Below are 15,480 nucleotides of genomic sequence, written 5' to 3'. Positions count from 1 at the left end.
TACAATCACACCTAAGTCCCGCTCTTCTGTCGTGCACATAAGTTCTTCACCCCCTAAACTGTACCGTTCCCTTGGGTTTTTGCAGCCTAAATGCAAGACCTTGCATTTCTTAGCATTAAATTTTAGCTGCCAAATTTCAGACTATTCTTCAAGCTTTGCCAGGTCTTTGTTCATGTTATTCACACCATCCGGCGTGTCTACTCCATTGCAGATTTTGGTGTCATCTGCAAAGAGGCAAATCTTATCCGACAACCCTTCAGCAGTATCATTTATAAAAATGTTAAAAAGAACAGGCCCAAGAACAGAACCTTTAGGCACACCACTGGTAACATCCCTTTCCTCAGAGCGATATCCATTGATCACTACCCTTTGTCGCCTTCCACTCAACAAGTTCTTGACCCCCGCCGTCACTTTGTGACCCATCCCGATGGCACTCGGTTGATTTACTAGACGTCTGTGTGGAACACTGGCAAAGGCTTTGCTAAAATCTAAACACACCACATCTAGCGCACATCCTCTATCCAATTCTCTGGTCACCCAGTCAAAGAAATTGATCAGAATGGTCTGACAAGACCTACCTGTAGTGAATCCAGGTTGTCTATGTTCAAATATGAGAAACCCATGTTAATTTGTCTGTAATTTCCCAGGACAATGAATGAGATTCCAAGACTCAAGGCTGTTTAATTATGATTGAATCAACAATTTTCAAATACCAGACAACACTAGGATAAATTCACCTTCCAATTCTAAATCCGTGAAAAAAGCAAAGTCAACAGAAAAGTTCAGTTATTGCTTTGTTAAAATGGCGATTACGGAATATACTAGGTCACCAAAAATAATTTACTACTCCACAGTATTTCAAGCACTGAGGTTTTCAGCTGAAAAAAAAGAAAAGGTTTAGGCGACCAACCCAAAAAACATCTCTGCCGTCCTTGCAGTGGTTTAATGGACACTAGATCATAGCCTTCATCATTGTACGAAATGAAAAGGCTGCCCAAAACATCCCACCTTCCATCGCCTAATAATTGTTTGCAGAAAATTTAACCTAAAAATAAAGCTTTCTGGTGTTTTTACTACACAAAAAAATGATCTAAAAATACCTTGCATATGGGAACAATTTCCACAGAGAAAGTGCTCTTGTAGTTGTAGGTATTGCTGTGAATATCATGGGATATCAAACGCTGAGAGGCTTTAGATCTAAAAAGGAAAATGACAAGTTAATAGAGAAAATGGACCAGCTATCTCTATGCAACACAATTCTTTCCAAGATGTAATCATGCTTCCTCGATGGAAGAAGACAGAGTGCAGAGTACTTCAGTAACAGCAGCATACCCCTCCACTCATCATCTGGAAAAAAAGGACCTCACACTATATTGGCATTCACAGGGCCAGATTCAGTAAATAGTGCTCAAAAATCAGTGCTGAAAAAAAAATCTGAACCCAATGCTATTCTATAATAAGAACATAAGAATTGCCATACTGGGTCAAACCGAAGGTCCATCAAGCCCAGTATCCTGTTTCCAACAATGACCAATCCAGGTCCCGACAGAAACTCAAAGAGTAGCAACATTCCAGAGCTGAGATTGTGATATCATAATGCCTCATTCCACCAATGCCTAAGAGCCAAACCGATCAGTGATGTCACAATGGCTTGATTATCCTATACTTGGCTCACATAAGAACATAAAGAGTTGCCATACTGGGACAGAAAAGGGGGGGCCTTTGACGTCTGAGTCAATCAGGGCCTTAGGCTCCTCCCTCTGTATCCCATGTGATGCACAGGGAGGGGCCTAAAGTTTGACATATGAGCAATCAGGACCTTAGGCTCCTCCCCGTGCATCACATGGTGCACCGGGGAGGGGAAGGCCTGTCATTTCAACTGGTAGGCCTCGGAAATGGAGGGACCATGCTTCTTTCCAGCTTCCAATATCTACCAAAGGTACAGGGGGGATGTTTCAGGGGAACATCCAGTGGCAAGAGAGAGTGGTCATCCCTCCTGCCTTTTTTCTTTGGGGGGGGATAAGGAATGGTTTGGTGGGGGGGCCTTCATTGGCAGGAGGGCATGGGCATCCCTCCTGCCAATATTCTCTCGTGGGGGTGGGGATGGCGATGGCATTCCAGGCTGGAGTGGGCATCCCTCCTGCCGTTTTCAAGGCTGCAGAGGGGGGGTGTTGGTTGGTTCCTGGTGCTGGTACATTGGTGAGGGTTTTTTTTTAAATTAATGGGGCACAATATCACTCCATTAAAAAAAAAAAAAAGTTTCCTGCCCCAAACAGATGAGTGGCAGGGGGCTGCTTTCGGGGCTTCCCCTGCCTCTCAGATACTCGGGTTTCCCTTTGCTGGCTTTACGCATGTATGAGAGTGACTCTCACACCAATCGGATGAGACAGATGGGGATTACTATAAAACTCTGTGCAAATCATTTGCATGTAATCTTTTTGGTACATCAATCGCTCTTCCATGATCGTCCAGAGAATCGGTCAACAGCAATCCAGTTGGTATTAGTGATTATGTTTAGTGCATCTAGGCCAAAGCGTTTTAATCAAACTTGTGGTGTGCGGAAGCTAGATTCTGTGAGAAAACTCCAGGGCTGAGGAGTCAGAAATAATTGTTAAATTATTGGAATCAGAGAAAATGCACCAACTCTTAATAGAGTTAAACTATATGTCATGCAAATATTATAATGCTTAAATCTCTTATTTCACAGATAATTTGATTAACCCATTTTTTTCAGGATATGTTTTACTTTTAGAATATATTTTGATATCAAGCTCTTTGATGATTACAAAATATAATATATTTTATGATATTTATATTATATAGTGAAAGTGGCACCTAGAGAATGACTCAGGGACAAAGTTTGTCCCTGTCCCCACAAATTGTCTGATGCCATCTGAACAAGCTTCGAATAGTTATGATTTACATTGAAATCTTTTTATTAAAGTATAAAAAGAAACAATATTTTGTGCAACTGTCATTTTATAAATCACAAATACAGAACAAGGCTAAACAACCCCCCCATCACCTCCTCAAAAATATCCCCTCCATTATTGAGATAACTAAATAAGCCAAATTACTACAAAATTCTACAGAACACCTCAGCCACACACACAGAACACAAATGGTAAAATCCATAATAGCTGACCAAAAATAATAAGCATAAATTAAACCAAAATCTCAAGAAGACCTACACCTTGTGTGTAGTACAAAACCTATATAGATTTATAAAGGATTCGGCGTGAAAGGTTTTATGTACCAACTCCACAGCCCTGTAAAAATCTGCAGCGATTGTTTTCAAGCACAAGTAAATATATATATATTTTTTTTTTCCTTTTTCTTTACTATTTAAGTGGAGTTCTTTTCATTACTTTGAATTATGTTGTTAACCGCTTTGATCCTTTTTTTGGCTATTTAAGCAGTATATAAAGATTTTTAATAAACAAACGATATATATATATATATATATATATATATATATATATATATATATATATATACACATTTCTAATGCATAATTATATAACAATCTAAAATAATAAAATTAAAAAATAATAATCAATTAAATGAATTGAAATTGAGGTCCCAAATTCACATCCCATCAATGTGAGAAGGCCAATTGAAAATAATGTGCCTTTATATGTCTAAGATTCTTTCTCTCTCAATTCTGTAGGTAAACTAATGGAATGAGTATACTGGGAGACCAGGAGGCTGGGCATCCAATAAGGCACACTTCAAGTCAGTATTCTCTATCTCCATCTGCTGGTAGATGGACGTAACCCACTAGCCTCTGTGCTGCTGATGCTAAGAAAATATTGCTCTTGATTGTAATTTTACAGGTGTTTAGTCCTCTCATTCAGTAGCATCAATGTACTTCTTTATTCTGGATGGTGCATCAGACTGGTATAACATCCACAGTGTAGACCAGTGTCTGGACTCCTTTACCCTATTTTAGTAAAAATCTATATTGTGCTTGTTCTTGATCAGTTTTATAACTAAATAAAAATGGGAAACATCTCACTGCTACTTTTTTTATTTTTTATTACTTGTGCACAGTTAGGTTAAGCATAAAAAGCTGGTTATAATGTTTTGGATTTTTTACGTGTTCTCACAAAGGTCCCATCTCATAGGATATTTAGCTACATCAGCATTGACGATAACCTAAACTTGACAGATTTATTGAAAAGCCCTTTTATAATGGCTCCCCCAGTTGTCAGCCTGTGCTTGCAGTTCCTAGGACTGGAGAGTAATCTCCTTTGGGTTTAGCAGAAGACTCTCCAACTTCAAGCTCTGACAATCCCCAGTGGGCCTCACTGGTTCACATTCACACAACCAAACTAGTTTTCTGTTTCGGCCAATACCAGGCAGATGGGAGATGGGTACAGCTCCTCACACCTGCTGAGACTGAAAGAAGACTGATAGAAATAGGGAAAGGCACCTATTATGTACTATTCCACAGTTTGTTTTCAGTCTCCACCTGCTGGTCATGATGAGATATATACACGCTTGAAAGATATCTATACCGGGCTGGAGAGTTGCTAAAGAATACTTCAGTATTAATTATTTCCTACCCTTGATCCAGAAATGTGAAACTATATACCTGCAGGGTACTGTACACTGAAGGAATTCCACCATCTTCTGAGCGTGCTGCTTTGCGGCATAATAGAAATCAAGTCCATCTTAAGACAAAAAATATATATTAAACCCAAAATGTTAATGAGATTACTGTTCTGACCCCAAACCACTTTTCTCCCCATTGTGAATTACAACAAAAGAAGTCATCTGCAAGACTCTCTGCATATTAACTTGATGTTAGCATTTATTTTGCTTGCATTTCAAGTTTCCAAGTGCATTTAGAATTTGTTAGAACAATTTATTTATTTATTATTATTTTTTTTTTTTAGAAACACTGCATCCCGGACCTTCCCCAGACCTTACCTGGTGGTCTAGCGGCGACGCAGAGCAGGATCGATCGTCCTACATTCCTGCCCCATGCAGAGCCATCATCAAAATGGCTGCCGCAAGTGACTACAACGGAAACTCGCGGCAGCCATTTTGATGACGGCTCTGCCCCTAACCCCCGCGAATATTGAGGGTCTGCTGGATTCTTTTAAGTGGTGTGCATGTAAGTGGCATCACTGCCCTTGTCCCTCCCATGTGAACACCTCCACCCCACCTTACATTTATATCTATGCCACTTACAGAATAGCACTTGGGTGTTTTTTCTTCCGCTTGCACATATAAGGAACGTCAATGAGAATTTCAGAAACACCAAATTCAGCTTCCCCCCCTCCCAAAAAAAAAAAAAACCAAAACAAAAAACCACCACCCCCAAGTCTTATCTTCACCTACCCAGGACCTACTGTTGATGTGTCCCCAGGCCGCAGCAGTCCTCCTGTACTGCTGGCCGGGATGGTGCCAGAATCAAAGATGGCGCCCCTGCTTTCCAGCACTGCTAGAAGGCAGAGAGACACCAGGATAAAAAAATGGTGCCAACAATAAAAATGGTATAAAAATACTCGATTCTGTTCTTTTTTTGCCATTTTCTGGATACAGACTGTAGAAATCTACCCAATACTCTCCTTATGTTCAGATAGCATTTCCAGTAGTCAAAGCCCTCTACAGCCAAACCCAATCTGTCGTAAATGTGACCAGAGGGCCCAATTCTCAAAACAGCATCCCGATTGTAGGTGGCTGTAAGTGCCCTAACACCATCTAACGGACCAACCAGGATGCACGTAAAAAAAAAAAAAATCAATGCAGCAAACAACGCCTACAATGTAGGCGTCTTGACTCACACCTACAGATGCCTAAGGCCAGTGTAGGCATGGCTTATGCCAGAAGAGGCCTTAGGCATCCATAGGCATGCCTAGACGCTTCCGTAAGCGCGAGTCAGATGCCTTAAATACAGGCCTGTAAAATACAAGCCTACATTCAAGGCTGTACAAAAATAGGCATGATTCTGGATGGAGTGCCTACCGGTGACTGGCAAGCAGTAGGTGCCCAATTTGCAGGCGCCATTTCCAGAATCAGGCCCAGATTGTGTAAATGTGGGTACCCCATTATAGAATTGGCCTTTGTGTGCATTTTATGTATTTATATATTTATTCAATTTTCTATACCGTTCTCCCCAGGAAGCTCAGAACGGTTTACATGAATTTATTCAGGTATTCAAGCATTTTTCCCTGGTGGGCTCACAATCTATCTAATGTTCCTGGGGCGACGGAGGAATTAAAGTGACTTGCCCAGGATCAGAAGGAGCAACGTGGGTTTGAACCCACAGCCTCAGAGTGCTGAGGCTGTAGCTTTAATCACTGCGCCACACACTCCCCATAGTGTACTTTTATAATAAAAGTAGTCCACTTCAGCTAGAAATGCCATCCCGACATCTGCACCCCAAAGATGTGGCCACTAGAAATTCCATGTCCACACGTGCTGTAGATCAAGTGAGTAAACGGTACTTCACTTCTTACCATGAATCTCTTTGACACGAAGTGTATTTTGATGGAGCCGATGTTTTAAAATGATTTGCTCAAGATAATAGAAGGTCTTTTTATGCAGAACCTAAAAATTGAAGTCAGAACAAGGTTATTTGCACAGCAGGTGCTGTGATCAGTATTCAAGGCCATAATGTGTGCTTCAAGCAACATCATCGGCATAAGCAGCTATCAAGGGCCCAAAGCAGTTTAATTGGAAACATTATCTTGTGAGATAAACAGAATACATTGTCAGTAGACAAATTCTCCAATATGAATAAACGCACATTTAAATCGGAGGTTCTCGACATACATATGCAAACGACCTCCTGCTGCCAATTGCACCACTGCTATTATCATGGGTTCCCCTTTTTTAACTTTCCCCTAATATCCCATTGCAAATTTTACTGTAATTCATCCTTATTGTTCTTCCCTTTAATTGTAATAGTTTTGTATTGTTTTATTTCCCCATTTTATATTCATTGTAAACCGCTTCGATTTTAACTTTTGTTTTATATTTGCAGTATATTAAATAACTTGAACTTCTCTAGACCAGCAGTCTGGGGACCAGTGTCTCCATCTGCCTGCTGTCAGCAATTCTGGTCTCCCGCATCCTCTCCTCCCCCCACCCCCCCAAGACATCCCCAGCACCTCGACCACTTCCCAAGACCACCCAGACACCATAAGTGCCTTTTTAGCTGGCTGACAGGAGGAATGTTTACTCCTTCCATCCGGCAGACCCACCTCCACTGAATGGCAGGCCTGCCAGCCGTAGGGAGTAAGCATCTCTCTGGGCAGCCAACTAAAAGGTACTTGGGGTGTTGGGGGTTTCTAGTAGGACTGCCAGTGGGTGTCTTGGTGGTGGTGAGGCGGGGGCAGGAGGAATTGGGCACTCCTCCTGCCAGACATTCAGGGGGAGGGGGGTGGCGGCTTCGGGGGTTCCGGCAGGAGGGACTGGACATCCCTCCTGCCGGGGCTTATTTCAGGGTTTGCGGCAGGAGGGATTGGGCATCCCTCCTGCCAGGGATCATTTGGGGGTTTGCAGCAGGAGGGATCGAGTATCCCTCCTGCCGGCCAACATCATGGAGGGACAGGTTCCCTGCTGTAGCCACTAAACCAATTGTAGCAGGGAGATTCCCTTGCCGCGATCAGTTCAGCAGCTGTGTCTACTTGAGATGTACATGTCAGGCACCTAGGACCGCCTAAGCTCGCCTAAGACCACTTCCGGTTGAAACCACGGCCACGCCTAACCTGGGGTGAGTTTAGGCGGCCCTATGCACCTCCCTAGGCTCGCGAAGACACCTAAAATGGAGGCAGCCTGCATCGGGGTGTTTTTTTATGTTTTGTTGGGTTTTTTTTTAAACGTTTGTCCCCGATTGGCTGGTTAGACAGCAGTAGGACACCTACTGAATTTGCCCCTAAATGCTAAGAAGTCCACAGATATAAAAAGGGCTTCTTAGCATTTAGCGTGAGCTAATCATTGACACATCTTAGTAAAAGGACTCACAATAAATATAAAATGTTAAAATCTTTTCTTTTGCCTTATTTCTTGCCTCTGATTTCTGACTTTTTAACTTTAAAACTTTAATTTTTTAAACTTTTAAATTGGATAAGATCAAGTGCTTTACAACAGATGTTACACTACAGAATTATATTATCACTAGTTGTTTAGCCCGTTACATTAACGGGTGCTAGCAGCCCTTCTCCCTTATTTTTACCTCCTCCCTGTCCAGCAACACCTCTCCCCCTTTCCCTGCTCCCCCCATATAGCAGTAGCCCTTCTCCTTTTATCTCCCCCTGTCCAGCAGCACCCCTCCCATTCCCTCCTCCCCCTGTCCAGCAGTAGCTCTTCTCCTTTATGTCCTGCTCCCCCTCTGTCCAGCAGTAGCCCCAGGAAAAGAGTGAGGATCACAGGACCAAAGCTTTTACTGACATCCAAGTAGGGGAAATCCACTCTCCCCACCTCCTTGCTCCTGCTGCACTTCCTCCTTGGCTATACACACGCGCGCGCACACACTTACATACAGCTCTCCGGCTCCTCGCGCCCCTCCTCCACATTCCACTTCTTCGGCGGGGGCCAACGTTTTCTTTATTTTGTTTTCTTTTCACGTGTTCCTCCTTCATGGAAAAACAGCACTACCGGCCAACTTAGTCCCTTGCCGCCCCCTTCCCGCGCCGCACAACCACCTTTCTTTCCCTCCCTCCATCAGGTGCAGTGAATCCACCAATGTTAAAAGGAGCCACGTCAAAATCGGAGGCCTGCCACTGCCGTAGCACTTTCCCCTCTGCCTTGGCAGAGAGGAACGTGTTACGGTGGCGGCAGGGCTCCAATTTCAAAGCAGCTCCTTTTAACATAGGCGGAGTTGAACTGACCTGATGGAGGAAGGGAAGGAACGGTGGGGCAAATTTCGGCAACAGCAGGAATTGTTTGGCGGGCCAAGCACCGTGAAACTTTGTTTCTTTAGGCAGCCCCGGGGGGGGGGGGGGGAGGGGGTTGAATCGTCGATGTGCAGGCCGCTGAGACGGGAGTGAGCAGTTCGGCTTCCCTATCTGGGGAAACCGGGGAAATCGCCGTGCCGAACTCAGCTGCGCGTCGGGAGTGAGTTTTTCGACTTCCCCTATCTGGGGAAACCGCCGTGCCGAACTGAGCTGCGCGTGGGGCCGTAGTAAGCGCGGGGCATGCTGCAGTCTTGGCGGCCACGGACATACGGATCATGGAAGCACGCTGATAAGACTGCGCATGCGCCGCCTACGGTTTTATTATATAGATAATAAAATGATGAACATAAAATCATTTAGTTACCATAATCTCCAATCTATTATCAAAATCACAAAACAGAAGAGATGGAGTAACTTACATATAGGCCTCCTTTTATGAAGCCAGTTAGGCTTTTTTTTTTTTTTTTTTTTAAATCGCCAGCTGCAGTGGTATTAGCTCAGACGCTCAAAGGAATTCTGTGAGCGTCAGAGCTTTTACCGCCGCGGCCAGCAATAAAGCACAGTTACTTACCGTAACAGGTGTTATCCAGGGACAGCAGGCAGATATTCTTAACACATGGGTGACGTCACCGACGGAGCCCTCGGTACGGACCTTTTTAACTAGAAGTTTCTAGTTGGCCGCACCGCGCGTGCGCGAGTGCCTTCCCGCCCGACGGAGGAGTGCGTGGTCCCCAGTTAGGATAAGCCAGCTAAGAAGCCAACCCGGGGAGGTGGGTGGGACGTAAGAATATCTGCCTGCTGTCCCTGGATAACACCTGTTACGGTAAGTAACTGTGCTTTATCCCAGGACAAGCAGGCAGCATATTCTTAACACATGGGTGACCTCCAAGCTAACAAAGAGGGAGGTGGGATGGTTGGCCATTAGGAAAATAAATTTTGTAACACAGATTGGCCGAAGTGTCCATCCCGTCTGGAGAACGCATCCAGACAGTAGTGAGTAGTGAACGTGTGAACTGAGGACCAAGTGGCCGCCTTGCAGATTTCCTCGATGGGCGTGGAACGGAGGAAAGCTACAGAAGCAGCCATAGCTCGGACTCTGTGGGCCGTGACAGTTCCTTCCAGTGAGAGACCGGCCCGAGCATAGCAGAATGCAATACAGGCAGCAAGCCAATTTGAAAGTGTCCGTTTGGAGACAGGACGACCCAAACGGTTGGGATCGAAAGATAAAAATAGCTGAGGGGATGTTCGGTGAGCTCTGGTACGATCAAGGTAGTAAGCAAGGGCACGCTTACAATCCAGCGTGTGCAACGCCTGCTCCCCAGGATGCGAGTGAGGCTTAGGGAAGAAGACGGGCAACACAATGGACTGGTTGAGGTGAAAAGCCGAGATCACCTTGGGAAGGAATTTAGGGTGGGTACGCAGAACAACCTTGTCATGGTGAAAAACAGTGAACGGTGGGTCGGCAACCAGTGCATGCAGTTCGCTAACCCTCCTGGCAGAGGTGATGGCAATCAGGAAAAGCACCTTCCAGGTAAGGAGTCTAAGTGAAGTTGTGGCAAGAGGCTCGAATGGAGGTTTCATGAGAGCTGAGAGTACCACATTCAGGTCCCAGACGACAGGAGGAGGCTTGAGAGGCGGTTTGATATTGAAGAGGCCTCTCATAAATCTGGAAACCAGAGGATGAGCCGTGAGGGGTTTTCCGAGAATAGGCTCATGAAACGCAGTGATGGCACTGAGGTGGACTCTGATGGAGGTAGTTTTGAGGCCAGCATTGGACAGCGAGAGCAAATATTCCAATACAGTTTCCACCGCTAAGGAGGTGGGTTCCTGATGATGCCGGAGACACCACGAGGAGAATCTGGTCCATTTCTGATGGTAACATTGAAGGGTGGCCGGCTTCCTGGAGGCATCCAAGATGAGGCGGACCGGCTGAGATAGGTTCTCTGGAGAGGTCAGCCCGAGAGAAACCAAGCTGTCAGGTGGAGCGAAGACAGATTGGGATGCAGTAGAGACTGATGTTGCTGCGTAAGTAGAGTAGGAAACACAGGAAGGAGAATGGGTTCCCTGGAGCTGAGTTGGAGCAGGAGTGAGAACCAGTGTTGGCGAGGCCACCGAGGTGCGATAAGAATCATGGTGGCGTTGTCCTTGCGGAGTTTGGACAAGGTCCGCAACATCAGAGGAAGTGGAGGGAAGGCATACAGGAACCGATCCCTCCAGTCGAGCAGGAATGCATCCGGAGCCAGACGGTGAGGAGAGAAGAGTCTGGAACAGAATTGGGGCAGCTGATGGTTGTGAGGTGCTGCAAAGAGGTCCACCTGCGGAGTGCCCCATCGAGCAAAGATGGAGAGCAGAGTCGGAGGGTCCAACGTCCACTCGTGAGGTTGAAGGATGCGGCTGAGATTGTCAGCCAGAGAGTTCTGTTCGCCCTGGATATAGACCGCCCTGAGAAAGAGATTGCGGTCCGTGGCCCAGGTCCAGATGCGCAGAGCCTCCAAACAAAGGGGGCGAGATCCGGTGCCGCCTTGCTTGTTTATGTAGTACATGGCGACTTGATTGTCTGTGCACAGGAGGAGGACTTGAGGACAGAGAAGATGTTGGAAAGCCTTGAGGGCGTAGAACATGGCTCTGAGTTCCAGGAAATTTATGTGATGACGACGCTCCTGTGGGGTCCAAAGACCCTGGGTGCGTAGATCTCCTAGGTGAGCTCCCCACGCGTAGGGGGACGCATCGGTGGTGATGATCATAGAGTGGGGGGGCAGATGAAAAAGTAGACCCCTGGAAAGATTTGAGGAGTTCAACCACCATTGGAGAGATTGCTGAAGAGATGATGTCACAGAGATGGGATGAGAAAGAAGATCTGTCGTCTGTGACCATTGGTTGGCGAGAGTCCACTGAGGTGTACGAAGGTGGAGACGTGCCAGAGGAAGGACATGCACCGTCGAGGCCATGTGACCCAGGAGGACCATCATCTGTCGGGCAGGAATGGAGGGATGCATGAGTACCTGACGGCAGAGATGGAGCAGGGTCCGCTGGCGATCGGAGGGGAGAAAGGCCCTCATCAGCGTGGTGTCCAGAACTGCTCCAATGAATTGAAGTCGCTGGGTGGGAAGCAGATGCGACTTGGGGTAGTTGATCTCGAACCCCAGGAGGTGGAGGAGAGAGATGGTGTGATGAGTAGCTTGTAGCACGAGTTGAGATGAAGGTGCTTTCACCAACCAATCGTCCAAGTAGGGGAACACCTGGAGGTTGTGAGACCTGAGGAAGGCCGCCACCACTATAAGGCACTTGGTGAAGACTCTGGGGGAGGAAGCGAGGCCAAACGGTAGCACTTTGTACTGATAGTGGTGGTGTAGCACCTGGAACCGCAGGTAGCGGCGAGAGTTCTGATTGATGGAGATGTGAGTGTAGGCCTCTTTGAGGTCCAGGGAACATAGCCAGTCGTGTTGAGAAAGAAGAGGGTAAAGTGTGGCAAGGGAGAGCATTCTGAACTTTTCCTTGACCAGACACTTGTTGAGGTCCCTGAGATCGAGAATGGGACGGAGGTCTCCCGTCTTTTTGGGAACCAGGAAGTAGCGGGAGTAGAATCCCTGACCCCTTTGATCTGGAGGTACTTCTTCGATGGCATTGAGAAGGAGGAGGGATTGAACCTCCCTCAGGAGGAGGGGGGTTTGAGATGATTGTGAAGCAGACTCTACGGGAAGGTTGTCTGGTGGAAGAGTCTGGAAGTTGAGAGAGTAGCCGTGGCGGATGATGTTGAGGACCCACTGGTCCGACGTGATGACTTCCCAACGGCTGGAGAAAATGGTGAGACGACCCCCGATAGGCTGTGGAAGAGGCAGCGAGGGTGGATGACTGGCTATGCCCTGGAGAGAAGAGTCAAAAGGGCTGAGATTGTTTAGCAGGCTGAGGAGGCTTAGAGGGTTGAGTGGCCTGAGATCGAGCCTGGGCATGGTGCTGCTGATGGCGGGGTCGCCGAGATTGTTGGGGAGGCGGATTGAGTAGCCTGGCTGAGAACCTCCGCTGGTAAGATGATTGAGGCCGATAGGGTCGGGCAGGCGGAGCCTTCTTTTTCGGCTTGATCAGGGTGTCCCACCTGGTCTCATGGGCCGAGAGTTTCTGGGTGGTGGAATCCAGTGACTCTCCAAAGAGTTCGTCCCCGAGACAGGGGGCGTTGGCCAAACGATCCTGGTGGTTGATGTCCAGGTCGGAGACTCTGAGCCAGGCTAAGCGACGCATGGCTACGGCCATGGCAGAGGCCCGAGAGGTGAGCTCGAAGGAGTCGTATATTGAGCGGACCATATATTTGCGCATTTGGAGAAGGCCAGAGATGTGTTGTTGGAATAGTGGGACCTTGCGCTCAGGAAGGTACTTCTGGAGGGCAGACAGTTGTTGGACCAAGTGTTTCAGATAGCAAGAAAAATGGAAGGAATAGTTGTTTGCCCTGTTGGCAAGCATGGCATTCTGGTAAAGCCTCTTGCCAAACTTGTCCATGGTCTTACCTTCTCTGCCAGGAGGGGTAGAGGCATAGACACTGGAGCCCTGGGTCTTTTTTAAGGTGGATTCCACCAGAAGGGACTCATGGGGCAATTGAGATTTGTCGAATCCAGGAATAGGGATGACACGGTAAAGGTTGTCCAGTTTACGGGGGGCTCCCGGTACCGTGAGGGGATTCTCCAAGTTTTTGTAGAACGTTTCCCGTAGGATGTCATGTACGGGAAGCTTGAGGAACTCCTTAGGAGGTTGCTCAAAGTCTAAAGCCTCTAGAAAGGCTTGAGACTTTTTTGAGTCAGATTCTAGGGGAAGGGACAGGGCAGCAGACATTTCTCTCAGAAATTTAGAAAATGAGGACTGCTCTGGTTTAGAGGTGGCATCGGGTGCCGATGGTTCCTCATCAGATGAGGAGGGATCCTCCTCGGTACCGAGAGGAGTTTCCTCCCATAAGTCAGGGTCTCTGACCTCTGGTGCATGTCGAGACACCGGGGTGGAGGGCGCGGTATGGCGAGTCTTGGACAAAGACTTTCCAGAGCGCACCGAAACGGTACCAGGGGAGGACGACCGGCGTCGATCTCGGTCCCGAGAAGAATGCCGTACCGCCTGGTGCCGAGGAGGATCCAATGTGGCCTGAGAATGAACCACCGGATCGCCATGAAGTTGTTGGGCCGAAAGGATCGGCATGGAGGTGTTCACCGGTACCGAAGGGGTGGACACGGGGGGCTCGGTACGGGGCTCGGGCCGGTCTGGTACCGGAAGGAGCGGTGCCAGGATAGTGGGCAACAGTTGTTCAAGTTGTTTCTTCAACTGCTCCTGGAGTTGAGCCTTTAAGATGGCCGAGATACGGTCATCTAGGGGTGGCATCGGAACCGCTTTCTTTTTCTTCGGTTCCTTGGATGCCGCTCCACGCCCCGGCGATGAGGAGGCCGATGACGAGGCACTCACCGAGATCGGGGCGGAGCGTTTGCGGGACCGGTGCGATGCCGGTAGGGACGGTGTCGCCACCGTAGCTGGAGGGCGCTCGAGGGAAGAGGAAGGCTTCTTAGCCGGCTTACCTGGCGCCAGCGACGCCGATGTGGGGTCGGTCGGTGTCGAGGTCGACGGTGCCGATTTTTGAGGTACCGCCGTTGAAGGTGAGGAGTCCATCGCCGACTCGGTGCCGAAGAGAAGAGTTTGTTGAATCCTTCGGTTTTTAAGAGTTCTCTTTTGAAGAGTGGCACAGCGGGTGCAGGAGTCCGCCCGATGCTCCGGACCCAGACACTGCAAACACCAATTGTGTGGGTCAGTTATGGAGATCGGGCGTGCACACCGCTGGCACTTCTTAAAACCGACCTGCGGGGGCATGAAGGGGAAGATAGCCTCCGCAAAATCGAAGCCCGAGGCCTGTATACTGGCAACAGGCCCCGCCGGGGCAAAAACGAAAGAAAAAAGGGAAAAAGCAAAGTTTTTTTTTTTTTTTTGCAAATCAAAGAAAAATAAACCCGAAGGTAAAGAGAGAAAAAATAAGGAAAAAAGCGCGAGCGGGAAGGCAAAAAAGTGGTTTCAACGGCCGTTGAAAAAGCACACGCGTCTTCTTCGCTCCGCGGAAACGAAGAAACTGGGGACCACGCACTCCTCCGTCGGGCGGGAAGGCGCACGCGCGGTGCGGCCAACTAGAAACTTCTAGTTAAAAAGGTCCGTACCGAGGGCTCCGTCGGTGACGTCACCCATGTGTTAAAAATATGCTGCCTGCTTGTCCTGGGATAAAAAAAGCCTAACACAGCTTCATAAAAGGGGGCGGGGGACTATGTAACTGTATCTGTGATTGTTATTTCTTGTATTTTATCACCGATTGTCCAGTTCTTCTTATCTGTAAAGCGCCTAGAACTTTTTCGGTGTTGGGGGTATAGAAAATAAAGTTATTATTATTATGTATTTTTTTGTTTTTTACCAACAAGAATAAAAAGAGCAGTTGTAGATTTCTGAAAACACTGTGGGGCTCATAATCAAAACTTAAACACATCTAAAAACCCGCCCAAGTCAGCATTTGATCGACCTAAAAGATAGGTCGTCCAAGTGCCGATAACCAATCCGATTT

General features: G+C 47.3%; 1 protein-coding gene across 2 annotated transcripts in view; it reads right to left on the bottom strand.

The window, feature by feature from the left end:
• NMD3 (NMD3 ribosome export adaptor) overlaps nucleotides 1–15,480 on the bottom strand; it is a 61,140-nt gene that overhangs the window by 29,769 nt on the left and 15,891 nt on the right. For both annotated transcript variants that reach the window (XM_033959723.1, XM_033959724.1), the window contains exons 7-9: nucleotides 6,471–6,561; nucleotides 4,598–4,676; nucleotides 1,101–1,197 (exon numbers count right to left, since the gene is read on the bottom strand). In XM_033959723.1, coding sequence (XP_033815614.1) covers nucleotides 1,101–1,197; nucleotides 4,598–4,676; nucleotides 6,471–6,561 — 267 coding nt within the window. The remainder of the gene's footprint in view (nucleotides 1–1,100; nucleotides 1,198–4,597; nucleotides 4,677–6,470; nucleotides 6,562–15,480) is intronic.

Source organism: Geotrypetes seraphini, chromosome 9 (genome assembly GCF_902459505.1).
Source record: "Geotrypetes seraphini chromosome 9, aGeoSer1.1, whole genome shotgun sequence".
Lineage (NCBI taxonomy): Eukaryota > Metazoa > Chordata > Amphibia > Gymnophiona > Dermophiidae > Geotrypetes > Geotrypetes seraphini.
This window is presented reverse-complemented; position numbering and strand designations above follow the sequence as displayed.